The sequence below is a fragment of the Dama dama genome, chromosome 23, assembly GCF_033118175.1.
Source record: "Dama dama isolate Ldn47 chromosome 23, ASM3311817v1, whole genome shotgun sequence".
Lineage (NCBI taxonomy): Eukaryota > Metazoa > Chordata > Mammalia > Artiodactyla > Cervidae > Dama > Dama dama.
The window spans coordinates 63,194,390-63,217,672 of NC_083703.1; the positions used below are offsets into that span (position 1 = coordinate 63,194,390).

Here is a 23,283-nt window from a genome sequence, read left to right on the forward strand (position 1 = left end):
TTAATCTGTGTTCATGGAGACTTTGGTGCAGATATATGTTGATGTAATGTGACCAGGAAGCAGCCAAACACTCCCCCTGGTAACTTTTTGTTTTTATTTTCAAGGAGTTTTTAAAAAATGAAAAGGAGGTCCAGTGGACCTTTCACCCAGTTTACCTCAATGGTAATATTTTGTGTGTCAAGTACAATGACAGTTTTTGATGATCAATTTTCATTTAGCAGAAATTGACTGAGCAGCTGTTACATGCTAAGTATTTGGAGGTATAAGTGATTAAACTCTGACCTTGAGCAGCTCAGTTCTTCTCTTTGGGTTCTCATTGTTAATATTTCTAAATGTATATTTTGTCTCTTCATTGTTAAAGCTTGCATTAGCAGCTCCTTAATGTTAAGCATTATGTTATTTCTCACATTCATATTTGCCTTGTTTTAAAACAATTTTTTGAATTCTGTCTTCATCTTTCATTTATAATCTTTACCAGCATTAGAACCATGTTGCCTGCATTGTCTTATTTTAATCACGTGCCAGTTTTGCAGTGCTACCAAGTCTGGATCTGAGAGGTAGCTTGTGTGATTCATTTACATATATTTCTGTTAGTATAGCTCCCCAAATTAATTTTCAACTTTGCATTTTTCATCCAATTACATGTTCGTTTTTAATCATTCATTTTAAGAAGGAATTTTTCATATGTAGAATTTTGAAACTGATTCAAAGAGCAGAAGCTATTAAACAATAGCAGAAACCAGACAATATGTAGGACTTTAAATAGTAATTGTTACACATTTGAATGTTCCCCAAAATATGAGTCTCTGTGTCAGTGTGTGTTTCTACATGTTATTCCACTAGGGACTTGCACAGATAGGTTTTGCATAATATCCTTGCTGTTATTGTCAGCCATAAACAAATTACACGTATTTAACAAGTTAATGTCAGATTGGCCAGGAGCCACTGGGAGGTGTGTACTTAGTGACATCAGCTGGCAGAGAGCCCTGGTAACAGGGAGGGCTGGAAGGGTAGTGCAGGCAGAGGAAGCAGGAGGGAGGGGAAGAGGAGAGAGACAGAGAGACTGACTGTATCTGGGGATTCTGGCAAGGTGAAGAGCTGGTCTGTTTGGCAGGACCTTCCCATCTGGGATCCATCTGTGTTTCCCTGGAATGGGACAGGCAGCTCTAGTCAGTGAGAAATCGCAGATGTGAGAGAGCTGACACATGTCCAGCTAATGAAAGAAGGAAGAAGGCTGGTCTCACATTGGGCTTTGAAGATTAGGAGGAGAAAAAGAGGAGCTATTCTGTATCTATCTCAAATAAATTTGGTATATTTTAAGACTCTGGATTGTTGTAACCTGGGCATTTGGGGTAAGTACACTTTAGTTTGGGGCTAACGTGGCAATTATTTATTTCAGATTATGATGATATGACTCTTTTGATATTTGATGAGAGTTTAGCCTTTAGCAGTGTTATTTTGATGCTTCATTTAGTTCATATTTTTACTGTATCATTTTTCATTTCCACCTTTATATTTGAATGCCATGCTTTCTTGAATGGAAACTTTAATCAGATGTTACATATGAATTCTATGGCTAGGAAAATAGTCCCACAAGTATTTCTTTAAGGTATTCTACATTGAGTCTTTCTGTGATATTTTGAGGAATATCTTTTTCTCCTTTAGTATGCATAATATGAATAGTGTTAAAAAAGATGACTCATAAAATACTTTCTTATTGTCATATTTTATTTCAACATATTTGGGTGAATTACAGCTAAAAGATAATTTTAATGTATTTAGCTCTTTTTTCTCTCTTATAATTTCTTCCTATCTTGTTTTCTTCTGCTTACTTCCTACACGCAAAATAAATAACACTGACAAACTTGATTTGAATTATAAGTTTGGAGTAGTTTTGTGATGCAGTAAATTCAAGTGTAGTTAGCTACTGTGTTCTATAGTCCTTTTTAGTTGTGATCCATAATTTAATTTTTTTTTTTTTTTTTGCTATTTCTGTACATTGTATTCATGTTTTTCCAGGCCCCCTAATTTGGACAACTATGAGAAGAGCATGGGTTTGGGAATTAGACATACTGTACAGCTCTTCTTTGCTAGTTCTCTAATCTCAAGCAAGCTACTTATTCTCTTTGAGTCTCTGTTTTCTGAAATTACTGCCTTATGTCATTATTGGTGAAATTTGTCTGGTACATAGAAGGCACACAAGTTAGTTTCAGAACTTTCTAGATGTTCATTATTTTGCTGTGTTTGTCTCTAAATCTTCTGCATTTTTAACTTCAGACTCTTAGACTAAGAATGGATCTTATCTATGTAGTTTTCAAGGTACTTTCCTCTCACTGTACCTACCTCCCAGATCATTTGTTTCTGTTATAAATGTTGTATGCCATCTTTTTGTCTCACTGTGATTATAAATGATTTGGAAAGTATTCTAATTTTCAGTTTTGCAGTCAGATTTCTTTAGCTGGGGGGAGACTTTGTAAATGAACTTTTAAAATGTATATTTATTCTCTTACACCCAGTTGATTAAATGGTTTAGTAACAAATTTAGAGTTTCTTTTTTTGATAGGGTCCAGTGTTCAGAATCTTTGGAGACTTGTTTGAATATTTGAGAGGGTATAGGATTTATATTGAATTTAATTGACTCTTTCAGTGAGCAGGCTCTTTTCATTGTACTCTAAATGATGTGCTCCTAGGTTGAGTAGAGAGAAAAAGACTTAATGCTGAAGTGTCGTACAGGTTAGGGTCTACTGTGAAGTCATTCTCATACTGCCGCATGTCCTTACCAGGAATACTTTTGATGCTAGAGTTTCAAGAAGCATATGAAATGATAAATAATATGCATTTTAATATGTGGAGTTACCCTGACTGCAAATAAAGGTGGCTTATTAAATGTCCTGCTAGGGCCAACACTGTTCAGGAGGATAGCTGCTTATTACTAAGTCAATAAGCAATATTTTTTACTTGAATATTAGAGAAAATTGTAGTATTGGGTTGGCCAAAAACCTCATTTGGGTTTTTCAGTAACATCTTATGGAAGATGTTCATCTTTCTGAAGACTGTGAAAGCTTTCAAGAAACTTTCCTACTGTAAAAAGAGGAAACCTCCTAAATTGGCTTCCAGGAATGACCCAACCAAGGCTTATTTCATAGCAAGGGGCCATGTTGAGTTGAAGGTATTTACTACAATAATGTCAGTAAATATAGAGAAGAAGATAATGACATTTAAATTGCATCTTTGGAACATAAAGGAAGAGTGCTTTTAAGTTTGAATGAACATACTTTATACAAAACTGGAAAGACTCAAGTTGATCTGAAAGACTAGTTGGATCATGCATTGAAGGTTTTTTAAGGCCACTAGTGTTCATAAGTCCCCAGTGATAACCTATTGAAAATGTTAGGATTGAAAAGGATCTTAAGGACAATCTAGTCAGTTGCATTATTTTATAGATAAGTTGAGGAAGGGTGGTAGAGTGGTAAAAAGTCAGCCTGGCCCAGCATTTATTACCCTAGTTGGTAACTGAGCTTGGTCTGGGATCGTATCCTGAGTTTCCAGGACATTGATTTTATAGTTTTTCATTGCCCATTGTGTGTGATAAGATGGTAAGGGATAAAAAGTCTTCTAGAGGAAGTAAAATGAACTCAAATGTGTAAGTCCTGGAAATTACTGCCAACTCAGGCAATCAAGAGAATCTTCAAGAAGAGTTAGCATTTGATTAGAATTTAGAAAGACAGGAAGAATTTGGACTCTTCATTTTTTTTTTTTGGAAGAAGCACAGTGGATAGATGAAAAAGTTCACCTTTCATTAACTCCAAGTGCGTTAACTCAGACTTTGTCAGATACATAACTACACAGTATTAATTTCTACTATGTTTTCAACTTGCCTAGCTGTTGTTGCTGCCTTTCCAAATCCAAGAGTAATTGTTTGTTTCTGAGATAATTATCTATATACATGATACACTCTACCCCCTTTTTAAACTTACGATTTATACCAGGAACTCTATAATTTAAAAGGTTTCTACTTAGATGGACTGTGTGAGTTGTTTAATTTTCCCTCCAAGTTCAAGTCAATAAATACAGGAATTAGGAGTGGCTGTGTCTTGCAGAAAAACAACCCACTATAACTGGGTTTTTGTATTCTCACTGGTTGATGGACTTTCCAAACCGTGTTCAACTTTTAAGATCTATGTGGCGTCATATTTATGCTGGGAAACTTAAAATGCATATGGATTTACTTTTCTCAAGCATGCCAAAACTTGCAAAAGCCACTCTTTGTGCTTTGTTTAAAGCAACGGCTAGCAGAAATCCTGTTATCATTCAGTCTTGAGCAGCTTGTTAAAGATGCCTGGCAAGGTGGAGTGCAGTTCTGTGCACATATATATGTGCATATGTCTGCAGTTGCTTCTCATGGCTGAAGTTCTGGAGTAATTAGGCTATGTATTTTCATTTGGTTATGCTAGTTAGGACAGGTGGGGGAAAGTCAGTGAAAAGATTATATGTAGGCTTTGGCATTAGACTGTGTAACCATGAGCTAATTTAAGCATCACTATTAACCCCCAGTTTTTTCACCTGTAAAATGGGAATAAAGATAGCTATTATTGTGGGTTGTAAGAATTAAGTTAGAAAGTAGCAAGCATGATACTAGCAGCATAAATACTCAATAAGATTTACCTTACTGTGTGATTTTTCTCAGTCCCCCTGACATTGAAGTCGCAGTTAAAATGTGTTTCTTGCATTTTTAATAAGCCTCGCTTCAAGCTGACAGGGAGCCAACCCTGCTTCCTTAACTAATTCTTAGTCATGGGAGAAGGGTGTGTAGAGAGAATGCATCAGCCTTAACTCAAACCTGTTGCTGTGTGGCAAGCTGTTAGTGTTTAGGGACCTTGGTTACTTGCCCTGCTGGAAGAGCTGGGGGATGGGCCTCTTTGAGGGTGACAGATGTGCCCTCTGCTGCCGGCGGCGCGTGCCGGCTCTGTCCCTCTGCTCCCAGCACCAGGTGCAGCCATTGTTCTGGCTGGTCTCTCTTCATCCGGCCTCGTCTGTTACTCTGCTCTTTCTAGCTCATTGTTTCTGTAGGAAATTAGCATTAAAAACCCATCTGAAACCCCCATGTCCCTCAACTGCAGGTGACTGTTATTGGCCCCAGCTGCCACCCTTGTGCTTGATTACTTCCATATGGGTCTGTGCAAAGAAGTAGTAGCCATTTATTGATTTCCACCACAACCCCCACCTCTATTACTCAAAGTGTAATACCCTGAAATCTATTAGACCCCCAATAGGCTATATAGCTCAGTTGGCACTACAACTGTGATGAACGTTTTACAAGCAAAACTAATTACGCCCTCTTTCTCCCCCTTTACCACCTCTTACCTAAATATTAAATGTAAAAAACCAGAGTGTCATAGTGGAATAGTAGATCTTTTAAATGTCTGGAGATGAATCTTTCTGAGTAGGAAAGCTTTTAGATTTTGGATGGGCTTTTATGGAAAATTTTAGTCATTGCTTTAAATATTTCATACCACACCCATAACATTCAAGCAAACCATGGCCCAGTAGGCCCCTAGGGTGGGGGTGGGGGGACACAAACATTTTGGTCATCTGCTCTTTGGTTTATTAAATTTAGTCAGGGCAGGCAGAATGTTAGTAAAGGGGCCTAGTTTTAAATGATAACATATTTTGTGGAAAACTGCACACATTTAGAACTAGCTGAGTCCTCTAATTTTGTATTATTTTGTTGTTTGCTCCACCATATTTGCACAAATGGTTATTCCAGTTTATTTATTCCAATAAATATCACAGAGGGGAGATTGGCTTCCTAGACTTTTCTTCCTTCATCAATAAATTAAGTGTTCTATTTTGGTTATTGGACTAAATCAAGATTATAATGTATAACAAGTTACCAGACTTAAAACCCTAAATCAAAATTGTTATGTAGACAAAGTCACTACCCTCATCAGCAAAGAGAATCTGGTCCTGGTGGCCTTTACAAGTAAACAACTCAGAAAAATCAAGGTGGGGATAATTGACTAAGGTATTTTGACTGCTGATTATTTAAATGTGTCAACTCAGTCTTAAAGTAAACTCTTGAATTTATAATATTTCCAATTAAGTTATTTAATAATTCTGATATATAAAGTAACAATTTCAGTGTTTCAAATTTAGCTTTGTGGTGCTTATAACATAAATAATTACAGAACATAAGGCCATTTCTGTTGGAGAAGTGTCCTTTTGCATTTCTTCCTTTTTTCCTTTTCCTTTCTCTTCGGTAATTTGGAGTTTGAAAGTTCCTAGAGGCCCTGGCAGCCAACATTTTACCAGATAGCTCCTTTGGAGGCAGGTCTCCAAGTAAAGCTGTATGATTATGTTTAGAATAGTTTACAATTAATTTGTCATTTTTGAAGAGTCTCTGGAGCGCTTTTAGATTTGTCCCTCAGTTAAGTAATGAAGCAATGGAAGATAAGAGAGCTCAAGAAAGGAGAGAATTGAGATTTGAAACTGAATCTTCTGACTCCAAATTAAGTGTGGGGCTAGTAAAAGTTAGGGCTGATTGTAAGCATGGCAGATGTTACTGTCTTGAAGTGTGTGCATGCATTCTTAGTTTTTCTTCCTTTTTCTTTTTTTAGTTTTTCTTCTTGATGCTCTGGAAGAACAGAATTTTTCTTTAGTGGCCTTTCTGAAGAGAGAAATATGATTCTTCTTTTACTCTGTCTTAGAGAAAGAAATTTGCAGCCATATGTAAAATAGATAGCCAACTGGAATTTGCTGTATCGCTCAGGAAACTCAAACAGGAGCTCTGTATCAACCTGGAGGGGTGGGATGCGGAGGGAGATGGGTGGGAGGTTCAAAAGGAAAGGGATATGTGTATACCTATGGCTGATTCATGTTGAGGTTTGACAGAGAACAACAAAATTCTGTAAAGCAATTATCATTCAATTAAAAAATAAATTTAAAAAAAGAGATTTGCAATCTAGAATGAGATAAATTTTCTGTTCATCCGTTTTAATGATGTAAATTGTCCTATACCATTCACGGGTCCAATGCCATGATTAAGCCGGCACTGGCTTTGTTTTTGAATGAAAACTGTGATTTCTAAAGCAGTATTCTTGAGTTGCCTAAAGTAGAAAAGCATGGCAAATGACCATGTATGCTTTTATTGCTCAGATCACATTTATGATAGAGACTCTTCAACAGGACTGAGATTGGGGTAAGGCAACTGAGATGCCTAGGTGAAAAATATGAGGCACTCTAAGGGAGGCACTCAGCTAAGGGAACAGTCTCTTAAACCTAATTTTTAAAAAATGTATCAGGGACTTCCCTGGTGGTACAGTGGATAGGAATACACCTGCCAGTGCAGGAGGCATGGGTTCGATCCCTGGTTCAAGAAGATTCCACATGCCACGGAACAACTAGACCCATGTGCCACAACTCCTGAGCCCAAGTTCTGCAACTACTGAAGCCTGTGATGCCTAGAGCCTGTGCTCTGCAACAAGAGAAGCCACTGCAATGAGAAGCCTGTGCACCAAAGTGAAGAGTAGCCCCTGCTCGCCACAGCTAGAGAAAGCCAGCACATAGCAACGAAAATCAGTGCAACCAAAATCTTAAAAAAAAAAAAAAAAGTGTATCTGGAAGAGGGGAAGAGAACCTGTGATTGGCTTTGGGGACTTTAGTTTGGGGAGTCTTGTTTTCAATACTTTAGTACACGTTTTTGAAAGTTGTTCAGCTTTCTTGGTTTGTTACTTTTTAATGTACCACTTAATTTTTTTTCCTCATATTTTGCATACACAAATCAATATATACACTTAATAGGATAACTGAAATTAGTGGGCAGTGTGAGGACATACATTAGAGAATATTCCACACTGCATATTTTTTGCCTTTTTAAGGGTGATTGTTTAATATCCTTTAACTACATCCTTCTATGTCATCTTCCTGTAGCTTTACTCATATCTATATGCTCATGACTCCTAAATTTATACTGTAAGTCATATTTGTCTTTTGAATTCCAGAATTATCTCATCTCACTGCCTAATGAGTGTTTCCACATGTCAGACTTGTCGATTATGTTGTTGAAGTATATTGCAGCTATAGTAATTTCCCAATTTTATTAGTTTTTAGAAAAGATGTCTTAAAACTTTCCACTGTGTTTTCAATATCCCTTTGCAATTCTGTCATTTTGTTTCTGAACCTGTGTTGTTGGGTACATACTTTGTCCAGGATTATTATATTTTCATAAGGAATCATTTCTTTATCATTTAGATAATGATCTTTTTTGTCCCCAATAGTGCTTTTTTTAAATTAAAACCTGTTTTCTCCAGTATTAATATTGCTAATTCATTTGTCTTTTTTTAATGATTTTTTTCTTAACCTTTCAGTATTATTATGGTTTTAACATGACTCCTATGAATATCAAATATGCAGATTTTGTTTGAATTCAATCTAAAAATATTCTTTTACTTGGTAACATTGTTGTTGTTCAGTTGCTTAGTTGTGTCTGACTCTTTGGAACCCCATGGGCTGCAACACACCAGGTTTCCTTGTCCTTTATCTCCTGAAGTTTGCTCAAAGTGATGTCCATTGAATTGGTGATGTCATCCAACCATCTCATCTTCTGACATCCCCTTCTCATCCTGCCTTCAATCTTTCCCAGCATTAGGGTGTTTTCCAGTGAGTTAACTCTTAGTGAATGAGTTTGATACGTTCAAAGAGTAGAAACGTGGCCAGTGTAGTTAAAATGGAGTAAATGATAAGAAGGGCTTCCCTAGATGGCTCAGCAATAAAGAATCCGCCTACAATGCAAGAGACACATGAGACATGGGTTCGGTTTCCGAGTTGGGAAGATCCCATGGAGAAGGAAATGGCAACCTACTCTGGCATTCTTGCCTGAAAAATCCCATGGACAGAGGAGCCCAGTGGGCTGTAGTCCATAGGGCTGCAAAGAGTCAGACACAACTGAGCTACTTACTGAGCATGCACACACAGATGAAGAGAAAAGGATAAAGAACTTAGAGAAATAGGGAGACAGCTCCTGTAGAACTTTGTAAATCAGGGTAAGGAATTTGGATTTCATTCTTAATAGTGAAAGGGCTATCAGTGGGGTTGTAATGTGATCTGATTTATACTTTATGAGGATTACTCTTCCTGTGATAAGGAGAAGAAGTTATATGGGGGGGATGACTGAAAGCAACAAGGCCAGAAGTAAAAAATAAGTTTGGATTATGTTCATGACTTGGGAGATAGACAGGAGATGATTTGATTATGATTTGGATGTAGATTGAGTTTTTTGAATTTGTCAATGTATTGAATATTGAGAGAAGAGTGCTTTCAAATAATTGTCACATTTGTTCTCATTGTTATTCATCCATTTATTTAAATATTTATTAAGTACCCATCGTGTGCCCAGGGACTCTTCTAGACATTAAAGTTATATCAGTGAATAAAGCAAAGACCCTGCCCTTGTGGAGATTAAATTCTACTGGGAGAGACAAATGGTAAAGTTGTTTAATAAGTAATATATGTGACCTCAACTATATATGTTGTATATATTTAAAATATATGTTACAAAAATGGGAAGTGCTAAGGAATAAGGGCAAGAGTTCAAGAAGATCTAGGCTAAGTTGAGGCAGGTGTGTGTGTGTGTAGGGCAGTTACGGTAAGTTGAGGCAGGTGTGTGTGTGTGTGTGTGTGTGTGTGTAGGGCAGTTACGGTAAGTTGAGGCAGGTTGTGTGTGTGTGTGTGTGTGTGTGTGTGTGTGTGTGTGTAGGGCAGTTACGGTAAGTTGAGGCAGGTGTGTGTGTGTGTGTGTGTGTGTGTGTGTGTGTGTGTGTGTAGGGCAGCTACGGTAAGTTGAGGCAGGGGTGGGTGTGTGTGTGTGTGTGTGTGTGTGTGTGTGTAGGGCAGTTACGGTAAGTTGAGGCAGGGGTGTGTGTGTGTGTGTGTGTGTGTGTAGGGCAGTTACGGAAGGTCCCTACTGAAAAGGTAACGGTTTTGAGACTGCAAAGGTAATAAATATAGAAGTTCAGCACTTTTTTGCAGCACATTGTGCCTCTCACTTTTTTTTTTTTTTTTTTTTGGTGCCTCTCACTTTTTGAGTACTTCTTATTATGAAGATTGAAGATGGTAGTTGTTTATGGGGTACAGTCTTGACTCTGAAGTTGTGTTCATCTTTTTTGAGCATAGACAAGGACTCACCAAATGAGAGCCTAAAGTATTTGGAGCGAGGCTTTAAGAAGTATAGGTCTTGGTGTGTGTGAAATATTCATAAATAGTTGGGGAATAATTTAATAACAAAAATATACTCTTCTTTAACTTGCAAGGTCTTTTTGCTTTGACATTCATGTGTATCCAAATGGAGTTTGAGGTGGCATACGATAAAAGATTAAAAAGAAGGCAGATTAAGAGCCAAGGATTTTGGACAAGTACCCAAGTGGAATTAAGTTCTTGCCACTCAGCCCTGCATTAAACTTTTAGCTAAAACGAAAAGGAAAACCACTAGGTGTTTACCTTGTTCTCATCATCTGGATAGAGGATACATACTTAGGAGAGCCTTTTATCCTAGCTTAGTGAATCTGGGAAGGTGTGTCATGAAAAGATGATACCCAGGTCAGTTCTTTTGGAAAAGGTGAAGAGTCCCAGTAAACTTTGAGGTCAGAAGTATAATAAGACTGATGTCTAGATTATACAACATAATCTGTAGAAAATAAGATTCAGTTCAGCTCAGTCCAGTTCAGTTGCTCAGTCGTGTCTGACTCTGCAACCCCATGAATCGTAGCACACCGGGCCTCCCGGTTCATCACCAACTCCCAGAGTATACTCAAACTCATGTCCATCGAGTCTGTGATGCTATCCAGCCATCTCATCCTCTGTCGTCCCTTTCTCCTGCTCCCAATCCCTCCCAGCATCAGGGTCTTTTCTGATGAGTCAACTCTTCACACAAGGTGGCCAAAGTATTGGAGTTTCAGCTTCAGCATCAGTCCTTCCAATGAACACCCAGGACTGATCTCCTTTAGGATGGACTGGTTGGATCTCCTTGCAGTCCAAGGGACTCTCAAGAGTCTTCTCCAACACCACAGTTCAAAAGCATCAATTCTTCGGTGCTCAGCTTTCTTCACAGTCCAACTCTCACATCCATACATGACCACTGGAAAAACCATAGCCTTGACTAGATGGACCTTTGTTGGCAAAGTAATGTCTCTGCTTTTTAATATGCTCCTTTAAAAAAATTTTTAAAGCAGGAAAGTATAACTTGTTTGTCATTTTTGTTGATGGAGACTTCTGGGCAAAAGGTGAATTTCAAGAGGGTAGTCTTAGGGTTAAGAAGACTGTTTTGAGATGATGGGTGTAGTCTAGGCAAGAGATGATGAAGGTCTGTATTTTGTTTGTTGTAGATGGAGTAGAGAGGGCCAGAGGATTTGAACTTGGCAGGGAGTGGGTGGAGAATGCAAACTAATGATTGGTTTTAAAATATAAATGAAAAGACTGATCCGATCAATTTTTGTTTTAAATGCAGCCTGTGAAGGGTTTTGTGAAAAAGGGAGGTGAATGAAGCTTCAGTACTGTATGTATTTTGTTAGATATTTGGGGGTGGCAAAATAATTTCTAAATATTTCTAGCAACTTTATTTTCATTTTTTCCGGCAAGATGAAAAAGTAAATCCTAGGGTTCTTTTTGATTGAATTAGCAGACCATATGGTGTTTACACAGACTGACTGCTACATGAGGTAGCTGTGTTATTTTTCTTTCAGAATATAATACTTCACCTGATGCCAATGTTCTGAAACATTTATTTTCTAGTGAACAGTATGTGAAGCAGTTATTCTAGTCATTGTATTTTTTCTTGATGTCTCAGTTGATGTTACTCTTTATGTAGTGTTTAACCCTACTTGTTTATTTAATCTTTTTAAAAATTAAATCTTTAATACAGGTCTGTATAGTGCTTCCTAACCTTTTCACATCATAGCACCAGAGAAACTGATAAATTCTGATTGGCCATCCCAGGCTGAGTAAATCACATCAGTACACTCATAACCATTCACACCTCTGCAGTGTGTCTTGCCACACAGCTGGGGAAAGTCTGCCTTATAGAAAGATTCTTATACTGCTTTTCTTTCTTTCTTTCTTTTTTGGCTGCTTTGTGTGGCTTGCAGGATCTCAGCTCCCCAACCAGGCATTAAATCCAGGCCATGCCATGGCAGTGAAAACCCAGGATCCTAGGCACTAGCCCACCAGGGAATCCCCCTATGCTGCATTTTAGTTAACTGAAATTAGAAAAAAAGAAAAGGTCTATAGCGTGTATCAGATATGCTAGGTGGGTGCTGTGGTTATGACAGTGAAGAGCTCAAAGAACTCACATGGGCTAGTGGAGAGAGATGGGCACAGAAAAAAGTTAGGTGGTACAGTATGACAGATGACATCCTATCAGTGTTTATTAGGGGTCGTGAGAGTGCAGCTGTGGGAGAGTTTAGTTCTGTCAAGTTGCAGTTGAGGAGTATTGGGGAGGACAAAGTTCCTGAGAACAGGGAAGGTAGGGCAGTTTAGGGAGAGGGGACAGCCTGTTTGCAGGCTTTATGCATCTTTAATTTCTGTCAGAGATCTTGCTCCTCTTACTGTATAAGAAGATATTGAAGTTTGCTCTAATGGCAAATACAGTTATCTGCCCTGCCAAAATGCCCATTTACTTTCCATTTATGTTGTTTGGATTCAGTCCCCACTCTAATCCAGACTTATATTTGTGTTGTGCTTTTAATTTTCAAAGCTTTTTATCCCCATAACAGCTCCCCAAGGGCAGGAAATAAAAAACAGGTGGTAGTCTTTTTATTTTTATGGAAGAGAAAACTGAGACATCATCATCATATCAGCATTTTTGTTTTCCAGGTCATTAAGAAGCAGGAATAGAATCTTGAAGAGAAATCCCTCTGTGATGACTGTCAGTTCCTAGATACAGTTTTTGTTCTTTGCTTAATTATAGAGGGTGCTGTCCAAGAGGAAGAGCCTCTGGGCACAGCCGGAGTGCTGACTGCTAGGGCAGTGACCAGGAGGGAGTCAGCAAAGCAGACAGCATGGTTGCCAATCCCAGAGCTAACAGTCCTATGTCTGCAAGCTGCAGCTCTAGTCATTGGTCACAGCGTATTTATATACCTGCTCACACTTGGTGAGGAATAACTGAGTCTGGAGGAGAAATGGGACTATATAAGAATATACAAGAATATGTCACTAGGACTTATATTTGTATTGGGTAGAGTTGTCCATGAGATTCCATAGTTGGCAGTTGTTCCAGTTCATTTATTGCTATGTTTATTCCATCTTCCTTGTACCAATTTTAGTTTAATGCCAGAATAAGATTGAGCTTTCTTAACAGATGAATTGAGTAGGTGCTAATTGCGTCACTGTGATACTTGCCAAAGAGATTTTGTTTTCTATTTGGTTTTGATCTGTTCTATCCGTTAACCTCTCTTAGAAAACACACAATACCTGGTTATGTTTTAGGGTATCATTGTTAAAAGAGTCATTTCAATGAGTGGTAATGGCTGTTGACCCTTTATATTTGTATCTGAACATTGTATTTATCCGTTTTTGTAAAGGCACTTGAAATTTGGGCTTCCCTAGTAGCTCAGACGGTAAGAGCACCCGCCTGCAATGCAGGAGACCCAGGTTCAATCCCTGGGATGGGAAGATCCCCTGGAGATGGCATGGCAACCCACTTCAGTATCCTTGCCTGGAAAATCCCATGGACAGAGGAGCCTGGCAGGCTACAGTCCATGGGGTTGCAAAGAGTTGGATAAGACTGAGAGATTAAGACACACACACACACACACACACACACACACACTTGAATTTTTAGAAGATAGTGAAGGAAAGGGCTTATTGGATTGTTAGTTTTGAGGAGTTGTATTGGGAGGAAAAGGATGATCTTGGTGTGGAGTTAACAGTTTCAAAATCCTGAAAAAAAATTTTTTTTAATGAGATAATCAGTGCATATGTTTTAATCTGCTAAATTTGTGGTAATTTGTTACATGGAAATAAAAAACAAATTCAATTTCTTTCCTGTTTGTCATGTGGAGTAGATGTCCGGTAGCACATGAGGGTTTAAGACATTTATTTTTTCTTAATTCTTCAAGCTCTTTTTTTTTTTTTTCCTGGTCTTCTTTTATCAGAAGCCTCTTTGATTTGGCTGAAGACATAAATGTGTTCCTACATAATAACTTTTTCTTTTCAGTCTCACTTCCCCAGGACCCACTTCAGCTACAGATGCTTTACAGTTACCATCATATAATTGTGAGGAAGTCAAGTACTGTAGAAGAATATGTAGTCTGTGTGCTATGATGAGTGTTTATTTATTGTATTCAGTTCTTTGTTACAGTGTGCAAAATTCATTGAGTCTTTTAATAATTCACTTTTCCGGCATCTTTCAATTTAGATTTCTTTTGTTATAGTTATGGTCTCTGGAGTCCAGCAGAGCTGTGGTTTCTTTTGGGGTAGGGAGGGGGTAGAGTTCTTGCCACATGGCTTATAGGACCTCAGTTCCCCAACCAGGGATTGAACCCAGGCCACAGTCGTGAAAGCCCAGAATCCTAACCTCTAGGCCAGCAGGGAACTCCCAAGCTGTCACTTCCTAACTACTGTATATGGCATTGAGCATAGTGTAACTTCCCCAGAGCCTTAGTTTCTGTTGAGTAATGTGGTAATGATGATGGTTTTTCCTGTCAATTTGGTGGTGTTGCATAAATAAAATATTTATAGAGTGCTCAGTACCATTCTTTGCACATAATAAATAAATATTATGTTATCATTTACAAATGAAATAGAAGGTAATGGGAGATATTATTGTTCCCAAAAGTTGTTTCCTGAACTTCTCCTTTGTAGCAAGAAAGTCTTGCTGAACTCAATATATTGGATAAATTGGAAACCTGATTCCTTATCAGTATGAATTAAGAAAAAGTGCACAGTGTTCGTGGGCATCTGAAGAAAGGATTTTAAATCAGTTTTCCTTTGTTATCAGTTGGTTACATTTGTAGTCATTGGTAAAGTGGATGGCTGCATGATACAAATAACATCAAAATATCACAAGTTAATGTGAATAATGCAAACTGTTACAGAAAAAACAAGGTAAGATCAAAAGTACATGATCTCTCTCCTGCCCTACTCCTTTCCTTTATAGCTGACTACTTTGGTGTTTGTACACCTAATTTAGGTTTTTCCACACCTCTAAAACTAATGTTTTCAAAGCAGTTTATGTGATTGAATTTATGTAAGAGTATTACTTTCCTTGGAAATAATTAATTTTTAAAAATAGATCCCAGAAAAATAGTAAAGAACTGAGAAGGCACATCTAAGGATAAAGAACTGGGGCCTAAGTTGAATATGGAAATGAGATAAACAACAACTACTTATTTGTTAAAAGAACCATAATCGGGAATTTTATTAAATGAACTTTTGCATGCACCCATTTGCTAGTTTCCCTTTGAGCTTTCAGCACTTTCTCCATATTGCAAGGTTGTGGAGTTGCTATATTCTGCAGCATCACAAGGCTTGCACAAGAACTCTCTGCTTGCATTGCCTACAGCTATCATCCAAAGGGACCAAACACTTGGCATTGTAGTGTTACTTCCAGATGTCATTTGCTTTATTTGGATGATTTGGAGCTTAAAGAAAGGTATTTGCTCTTGAATGGGAGAAAAAATTGTTACTTTGGCATAAGGTCTACCTTGGCACCGTTCCCACATCTGTTATTGATTAGGAGTGAATGCTGGTCAGTCAGAATGCAAGAGTGGCAGCCGATTATCAGGCTCACTTTTCAGGGTGACATACTTAAGGAAATCGCAAGGATGACATAAGCTGGCTGAGCAAAAGATGTGAAAGACCCTCTGATAGATGTATAGAGCCTTGATGTACAGAGACAGTCTAAGTGGTTTCCACATGCCAAGAAGGTATCATAACATCTGCATGTAGAACCTGTCCTTAGAGGGGACAGTGGAATAGGTAGTGGGATCCTTTCTTGCTGATTTTAAAATAGATTTAATTAACATAAAATGTGCAGATATACTATATTCAGTCCATTGAGTTTTTAATAGTTGTCTGCTGCTGCTGCTGCTGCTGCTAAGTCGATTTAGTCGTGTCTGACTCTGTGTGACCCCATAGGCGGCAGCGCACCAGGCTCCTCTGATCACGAGATTCTCTAGACAAGAATACTGGAGTGGGTTGCCATTTCCCTCTCCATTGTGTAACTATAGTCTTCAATTTTAGGATATTTTAATTTACCAGAAAATTTCTACGTATCTCCTATAACCAGTATCTCATTTCTTCTCTTGTATTTCCATTTCATGTAAATGGAGTCATGCAGTGTGTATTCTTCTGTGTCTGATTTTTCTGGTTTTGAGTTTCATACATGTAATTGCATAAATCAGTGGATCATTTGTTTTTAATGTTGTAGTATTCCATTGGGTATATTTCAGTTAGTTACCCTTGATGGACATTTGAGTTGTCTTCAGTTCTGGCTACTATAAATGTCTATATAATTTTGTAAATATACTCTTGGGCTGGAATTTTTCAGTCATTGAATAGATATATGTATGTTTGTTTGTTGTTGTTTAGTCGCTCAGCCCTGTCTGACTCTTGTGACCTTGTGGACTGTAGCCCACAAGGCTCCTCTGTCCATGGGGTTTCCCAGATGAGAATACTGGAATGGGTTGCCATTTCCTTTTGCAGGGTATCTTCCCGACTCAGGGAGCGAACCTGCATTGCAGGCAGATTCTTTACCACTGAGCCATCAGGGAAGCCCATCTAACGTTATAGGAAACTGCTAAATAGTTCTCTAGTTGTCCAAAGTGGTTGTACCATTTACACTTCTATCAGCAATTTGTGAGAGTTTCATATGCTTCATATCTTTAACATTTCATCTTTTTTATTTTGGCAATTTTAGTGAGTTTATGTTGGAGAAGGCAATGGCAACCCACTCCAGTACTCTTGCCTGGAAAATCCCATGGACAGAGAAGCCTGGTAGACTGTAGTCCATATAGTCGCGAAGAGTCAGATACGACTGAGCGACTTCACTTTCACTTTTCACTTTCATGCATTGGAGAAGGAAATGGCAGCCCACTCCAGTGTTCTTGCCTGGAGAATCCCAGGGACGTCGGAGCCTGGTGGGCTGCCGTCTGTGGGGTCACACAGAGTCAGACACGACTGAAGCGACTTAGCAACAGCAGCAGCAGTGAGTTTATGTTGGTAGCTCCTTGTGATTTTAATGTGCTTTTCCTTGATGATTAATGATGTTGGCCACATGTATATACTGGACATTGCTACATCTTCCTTTGTGAAGATATATTAATCTATTCCATTTGTACAATCTATGCTAAAATCTCATTGTCGAAATGTAAATTATTTGTGTCTTTATTGTTAATTTGTCAGAGTTCTGTGTACATTCTAGATATGAGTCCCTTGTTAGATATGTGAGCTTTAAATAATTTGTGTTATGCATGGCCCATCTGTCCATTATCTTAATGATTTGATGTCTTTTAAAAAATTCCCTGTTTTTGGTGGTGCTCGGTCTTTGTTACTGCACATGGGCTTTCTCTAGTTGCAGAGAACAGAGGCTGTTCTCTAGTTGCGGTGCATGGGCTTTGGTAGTTGTGGAATGTGGGCTCAACAGTTGTGGCGTACAGGCATAGTTGTCCCTCAGCATGTGGCATCTTCCGGGACTAGGGATTGAATCTGTGTCCCCTGCATTGCAAGGCAAGTTCTTAACCACTGGGCCACCAGCGAAACCCTTAATGATATCTTTTGATGAATAGAAAACCTTGATTTCATAAAGTGTAATTTATCAATTAAAGATTTTTTAAATAGTTTTTCATAGTCTGTGCTTTTTTTCTTTTGTGACCTGCCCAGGGATTCTTTGCTTACCATATGGTCACAGAGATATTCTCCTGTTCTTTTTCTAGGAACTTTGTGATCCTGGGTGTTAGTCTGAGCTCCATGTTGCACTTAGGTTTGTGAATGGACTGACATAAAATTGAGATTTTATTTTTTCCTACTTGGGTGTCCCCCACTGAGTTGATTTGGTACCTTTTCTAACAGCCACTTGCCTTTGAGTAGTTTGTCCTCTAACCTTTTTTATTTTTATTTTTTTGAGGTTGTTTTGACCATTCTATATGCTTAACGTATCTTGTAAATAAGTTCTTAGTGTCTATCCCTCTTATCTTTCTGTTTTTTAATGCAGAGATATTCTTGAATTTCTAAAACTTATAAAATTGAGAATATACTTCTTGTGTGCTTGTAATGAAAAGTTGTAGAGTAATGAATGCTGTTGCACAGTGTAATCTCTTTTGTGCTTAAAATACAAAGGCATATGACAAATTATTTTAAAATAGAAGAGTGTTTTGAGTTATCTCCCATTATAAGCAATGCTAACATTTACCTTGTTTTTATTTGGATTTAAATTCAAGTTGAAAAGTTTGGGTTCTAATTTCCCATCCTGATTTTTTTTAACCTAATTGTTTCATTATTAGGAAAATTCAATAATTCTGTAACCCACTAACAAATGCCTAAGAGTTGACTTAAACAGGTTTTTAAAAGTTAAATAATGGAGAAGGAAATGGCAACCCACTCCAGTATTCTTGCCTGGAAAAATCCATGGACAGAGGAGTCTGGCGGGCTGAAGTCCATGGGATTACATGACTGAGCATGTGTGCACGAGGGTGGAGGGAGATGGGTTGGTAGCAATAAAGTGGTAGAACTAAAAAAAAAAAAAAGTTAAATAAGCAAGTGTGTACTGGACTTGGAACTGGGAATATAGCAGTAATTGAGACAGTCATGGGCCCCAATTTTCAAGGGGCTTACTGTACAAGAGACAGAGGCTGGCCTCAAATTGTGCATTTGGGGACCGTGTGACTGTGAACAGAAGTTTTTTGATGTTCTTTATTTCAAGCAGCTGATAGAAGCATCAAAACCATCACCTAAGGAAGTGATTTTTTTTTTTTTCTTTTTTGCCATTTGGATAGAACAGTATCCAGCATAGATAACATTGCAGTGTTTTTGTTTTGTTTTTTAATGAAAATAAGGCCTGAAGCCATGGTTTACAGCATGAACATTGGAATGAGTGGGTATGTATGACTACGATTTTCTTTGTCTATTATGTAGTTACTTAGTGTTTTTCACCTTCTAAATTGTCTTTACAAAGACTTGTTTTATACTGTGATTGGTATTGTATTTCAGGTTCTTTTTTTTTTTTTTTTAATTTTGGTTTTGTTTTGTTTTAATCCAGAGGAACCAGAGGTGTTATCCTGTGTTTTAAAACTCACATTTGATAGTGATACAAACAGCTGTCACACTGAATAATTGTCAAGTCATTATGAGGGTTTCTTTTGCTCACTAATCTGTAGGTATAAATTTGGGTTTTAACCACATGTGATTGGTAAAAATTAGTTCTTGGGAGAGTTTATGCTGTGTGAGCCATCTGTTCCCTGTTTTTAAACACTGAATGAAGTTAGCCTTAAAATTTTCAAACCATTGAACTAAGATGTGTATTAGGAAGGTAAGCTGAATGAAATCTCTAGAAGAGACACTTGTAATTTGGGATCTATATGTGGACACCACTGGATTTGGTTGTAGAAGCATTAGTATATGTGAATATACTCTTCATTTGGTGGACAGAAGCCTTCATTTTTAGCTGATTCTCAGTGGTGACCATGAGCCAAAACAGGATCTTAAGCTGATAGTACAATATGATTTGTTTTTATAAGATTCAGCTAAATCTTCCTTTTTGTGTGCATCCCCACTCCCTCTTGGACTTCCCTGTTAGCTCAGTCAGTAAAGAATCTGCCTGCAGTGCAGGAGACCCAGGTTTGATCCCTAGGTCAGGACGATCCCCTGGAGAAGGAAATGGCAACCCATTCAGTATTCTTGCCTGGAAAATCCTTTGGGCAGAGGAGCCTGGTGGGCTATAGTCCAAAGGGTAGCAAAGAGTCCGACGCGACTTGGCAACTAAACCACCACTCACTCTTTCTACTTGAGGTTCCCTCCTTTGATTCTTGTCATCCATGAACACCATGGACTCTTTCTGGGTTAGAACTGCAGCTTAATTTTTGTATTCTGAGCACTTAGTACAGTACTTGGGTCATGTTAGCCGGAGAAGGCAATGACACCCCACTCCAGTACTCTTGCCTGGAAAATCCCATGGATGGAGGAGCCTGGTAGGCTGCAGTCCATAGGGTCGCTAAGAGTCGGACACGACTGAGCGACTTCACTTTCATTTTTCACTTTCATGCATTGGAGAAGGAAATGGCAACCCACTCCAGTGTTCTTGCCTGGAGAATCCCAGGGACGGGGGAGCCTGGTGGGCTGCTGTCTATGGGGTCGCACAGAGTTGGACACGACTGAAGTGACTTAGCAACAGCAGCAGCCTTTAGCAATGAAGGATAAGATGAATCATTATTGTAACCTCTTGCTTTAAAAATGGCAGTACTACCTTACCTTTTATTAAAAACAAGTTCTGTTCTTTCCATATTTTCTTCCAGTTTTTGCCTACAATTGTATTTATGTTTTATATGTTATTTCCATAAATACATTATATATTCTCTTTTCCTTTACCTTAAGGCCTTAATTGTCATTATTTCAGTAGAAAAGTATACTCATAATGTGCATTGTTTTTATCACATATCATTATTTCCATGAAATCTTGTTGCCATTTACCAGTCCTTTATACAAGAACACGATTGTACTAATTTGACAACTCATTTGTTTCAGTTTAGTCATTACCATAAAGTTGTCCTAGCCACAAGGTAATGGGCTTTTCCCAGGGTCAGAGCCACAAGCTCCAAAATCTTGCCTGGGTCTGATTTTCTTTGTCTGGACAGCCTGCCTATATGGCTTAATTTTGTAAATGTTGTCTTGGGAGAGGTAACTATTTTGTTGTTGTTGTAGTTGCTAAGTCTTGTCCCCCACCATGGACTGTAGCCCACCAGGCTTCTCTGTCTATGGGATTGCCAAGGTAAGAATACTGAGTGGATAACCACTTCCTTCTCCCCGGGATCTTCCCAACCCAGGGATCAAACCCATGGCTTCTGCATTGCAGGCGAATTCTTTACTGCTGAGCCAAGTCAAGTATAAAAACTATTTTTACGAATCAATAATTTGAATACTATATTTGATAAGGTTTTAGGATGTTTCTTTTTGAGTTGAGTATGTTTATACAATGTCTTCATATTTTATGTTTCATAAAACATAGTAAATATTTTTAAATCACCTTGTTTCCAAAAAAAGATAAAATTACATATAATTAAGAATGAATTGTTTGGTGAATTTAAATAATGAATCAGAGAGAGATGTTGATTGGATATATTTAAAGCCCTTAGTCACCTTCTTTGGATTTAGGTGGTGACCAGGTCTCTACCAGCAATGCATTTTGAAACCATTTCATCAGATGTGTTCTTTCTGCAGGGAGTGCTGCTATAGTATGCATTTATTTCCACCCGCAGAGGACAACTGTGAAAAATGCTATAAGAACTTTGCTGCACCCCCTTACACCAGCCATACCATGCATTTAGTTATGAACTTTCTATTTCCCCTTCTTGATTATGTATTCTGGTCTTAGGGTTTGGTTTGTTTTTTTTTTTTTTTTTGAGGGGACAGGTGTGTAAGTATCATTTTTGAATTAGAAGATTTCTTCTCAACCCGTTGGGTAAACTGTAGCCAGCTTCTTCAGCTGGCTTCTTGGTAGGAACAGTAGAGTTAGTAACAGCAGTAATAGTGGATGATATTGATGACGATGTTGGTGTTTTTGTAAAATGGTTTATAATTTAGAACAGGACTACTAACTTCGTTTCCTGATGACAAAACAGGTTGGAGAGAGGGCAGACTTCATTGTCTGTTTTATATAGACAGTGAACCACTCTTTTAGGTGTGGTTATTTGTTGAAGCAGTTACTATGTACAGAAAAATGATACCCTGTAAACTCACAGTGAAGTTTTGACAGGTTAACTGGCATGCTTTTGGTCATACAACCAAATTACTGGGATTATAACCTAGGGCAGTTGGTCTGAATTAAGAACCTATTTTTACCCATCTGTGCTGCTCATATGGAGAAGGACTGGGATCTAGGGCTTCTGACTTTGAAGTGTTGGTTTTCCTGTCATGCTTCCTATTTCAGGTAATCTGTTCCATTGTTCCCTGACCCTAAGTATTTGTCAAAATTTTGGTTTCAGTAATTAGGTCACTGTATTTAGATCATACTGCTTGTGTGTAAAGGAAGACTTAATATGTTAGGAATGCTTGGCGACTCAGTGGGTATCTTATGATTCCTCTGTAGAAAAGAAAATCTAGTGAGGAGAGTAAATGAAAATATTTCATAAGCAGTGTTCTAAAAGAATTCAAGAAATTGATCTTTACTTGCTATGCCCACTATATCCTCTATTTCATTTTCATACTCCTTTACATATTCTGTGTCCATGTGTATCAATTTTTAAAATAAATAATTGTAGTCATACCACATATATAAGTTTATAGGAGGCTTCCCCCTCCATAATTTTGTTTTGTATGCATGTTCCAAGTGTTGAATGATCTTTATAATTTGTGGTGCCTTCATAATTCACATTGACATGCAGTTCCACCATTTAATTAACCATTCTTCTGTGGCATAGATTGTTTTATCCCTTGAGTTATTTTCTTAAGAACAAATTCCCAGGAGTGAGGTCACACAGTCAAATGATATGAACATTTTTCTGGCAAAGAAATCATTTTTTAACCCCAGTAGCTGAAGTGGTACTTGGAAATATGTTTATTTCTGTGTTTTTTCTTTCTAGTACTTTACTAATCAGATACTGGAACTAATGGAAGATAACAAGCATATAGATAGTCCAGAAAGCCTTACAGTTTGAGCTGGAAATACATCAGAATTTTCTCCCAGAATTCAATATCCATTTTCTTATACTTTGGCAGAGTGATGGAGGACTGACTGACTGATGAAATGTGTAAAATTGATATTAAAACCTTGCCCATGGCAAATTGAAAGTTAACTTTAGAAGAAAAGCTTAACACTAGAGAAAAGCGTGATTACTCTTCATGGTTAATTATGAAATATAGATTTAATTCTTTTGTTCTTCGTTGCATGTAAGACTCTTATTTGACTATTTGCCATTTCCCTAAAAAGGTAGATATTAATGGGTATTTTACTTTACCATGTGCAGACAGACTGCAGGTATATGCTCATGTAATCCTATTAACACTGCAATTAATTATTATTTTAATCCATATTTTTAGAGTAAACTGTGGTATTGGTTCTGTACCTATTGGTATTGGTTCTTT

At 37.9% G+C, this 23,283-nt stretch overlaps 1 protein-coding gene across 4 annotated transcripts in view; it reads left to right on the forward strand.

The window, feature by feature from the left end:
• Positions 1-23,283, forward strand: part of CBFA2T2 (CBFA2/RUNX1 partner transcriptional co-repressor 2) — a 141,659-nt gene that overhangs the window by 58,613 nt on the left and 59,763 nt on the right. The window contains exon 1 of one of the 4 annotated variants that reach the window (XM_061127083.1): positions 1,061-1,352. The exons of 2 other annotated variants lie outside the window; for them this stretch is intronic. In XM_061127083.1, the coding sequence (XP_060983066.1) occupies positions 1,217-1,352 (136 nt within the window). In that variant the 5' untranslated portion in view covers positions 1,061-1,216. Of the gene's footprint in view, positions 1-1,060; positions 1,353-23,283 lie in introns of those variants that run through there. One more of the 4 variants, XM_061127082.1, reaches the window with a different exon arrangement.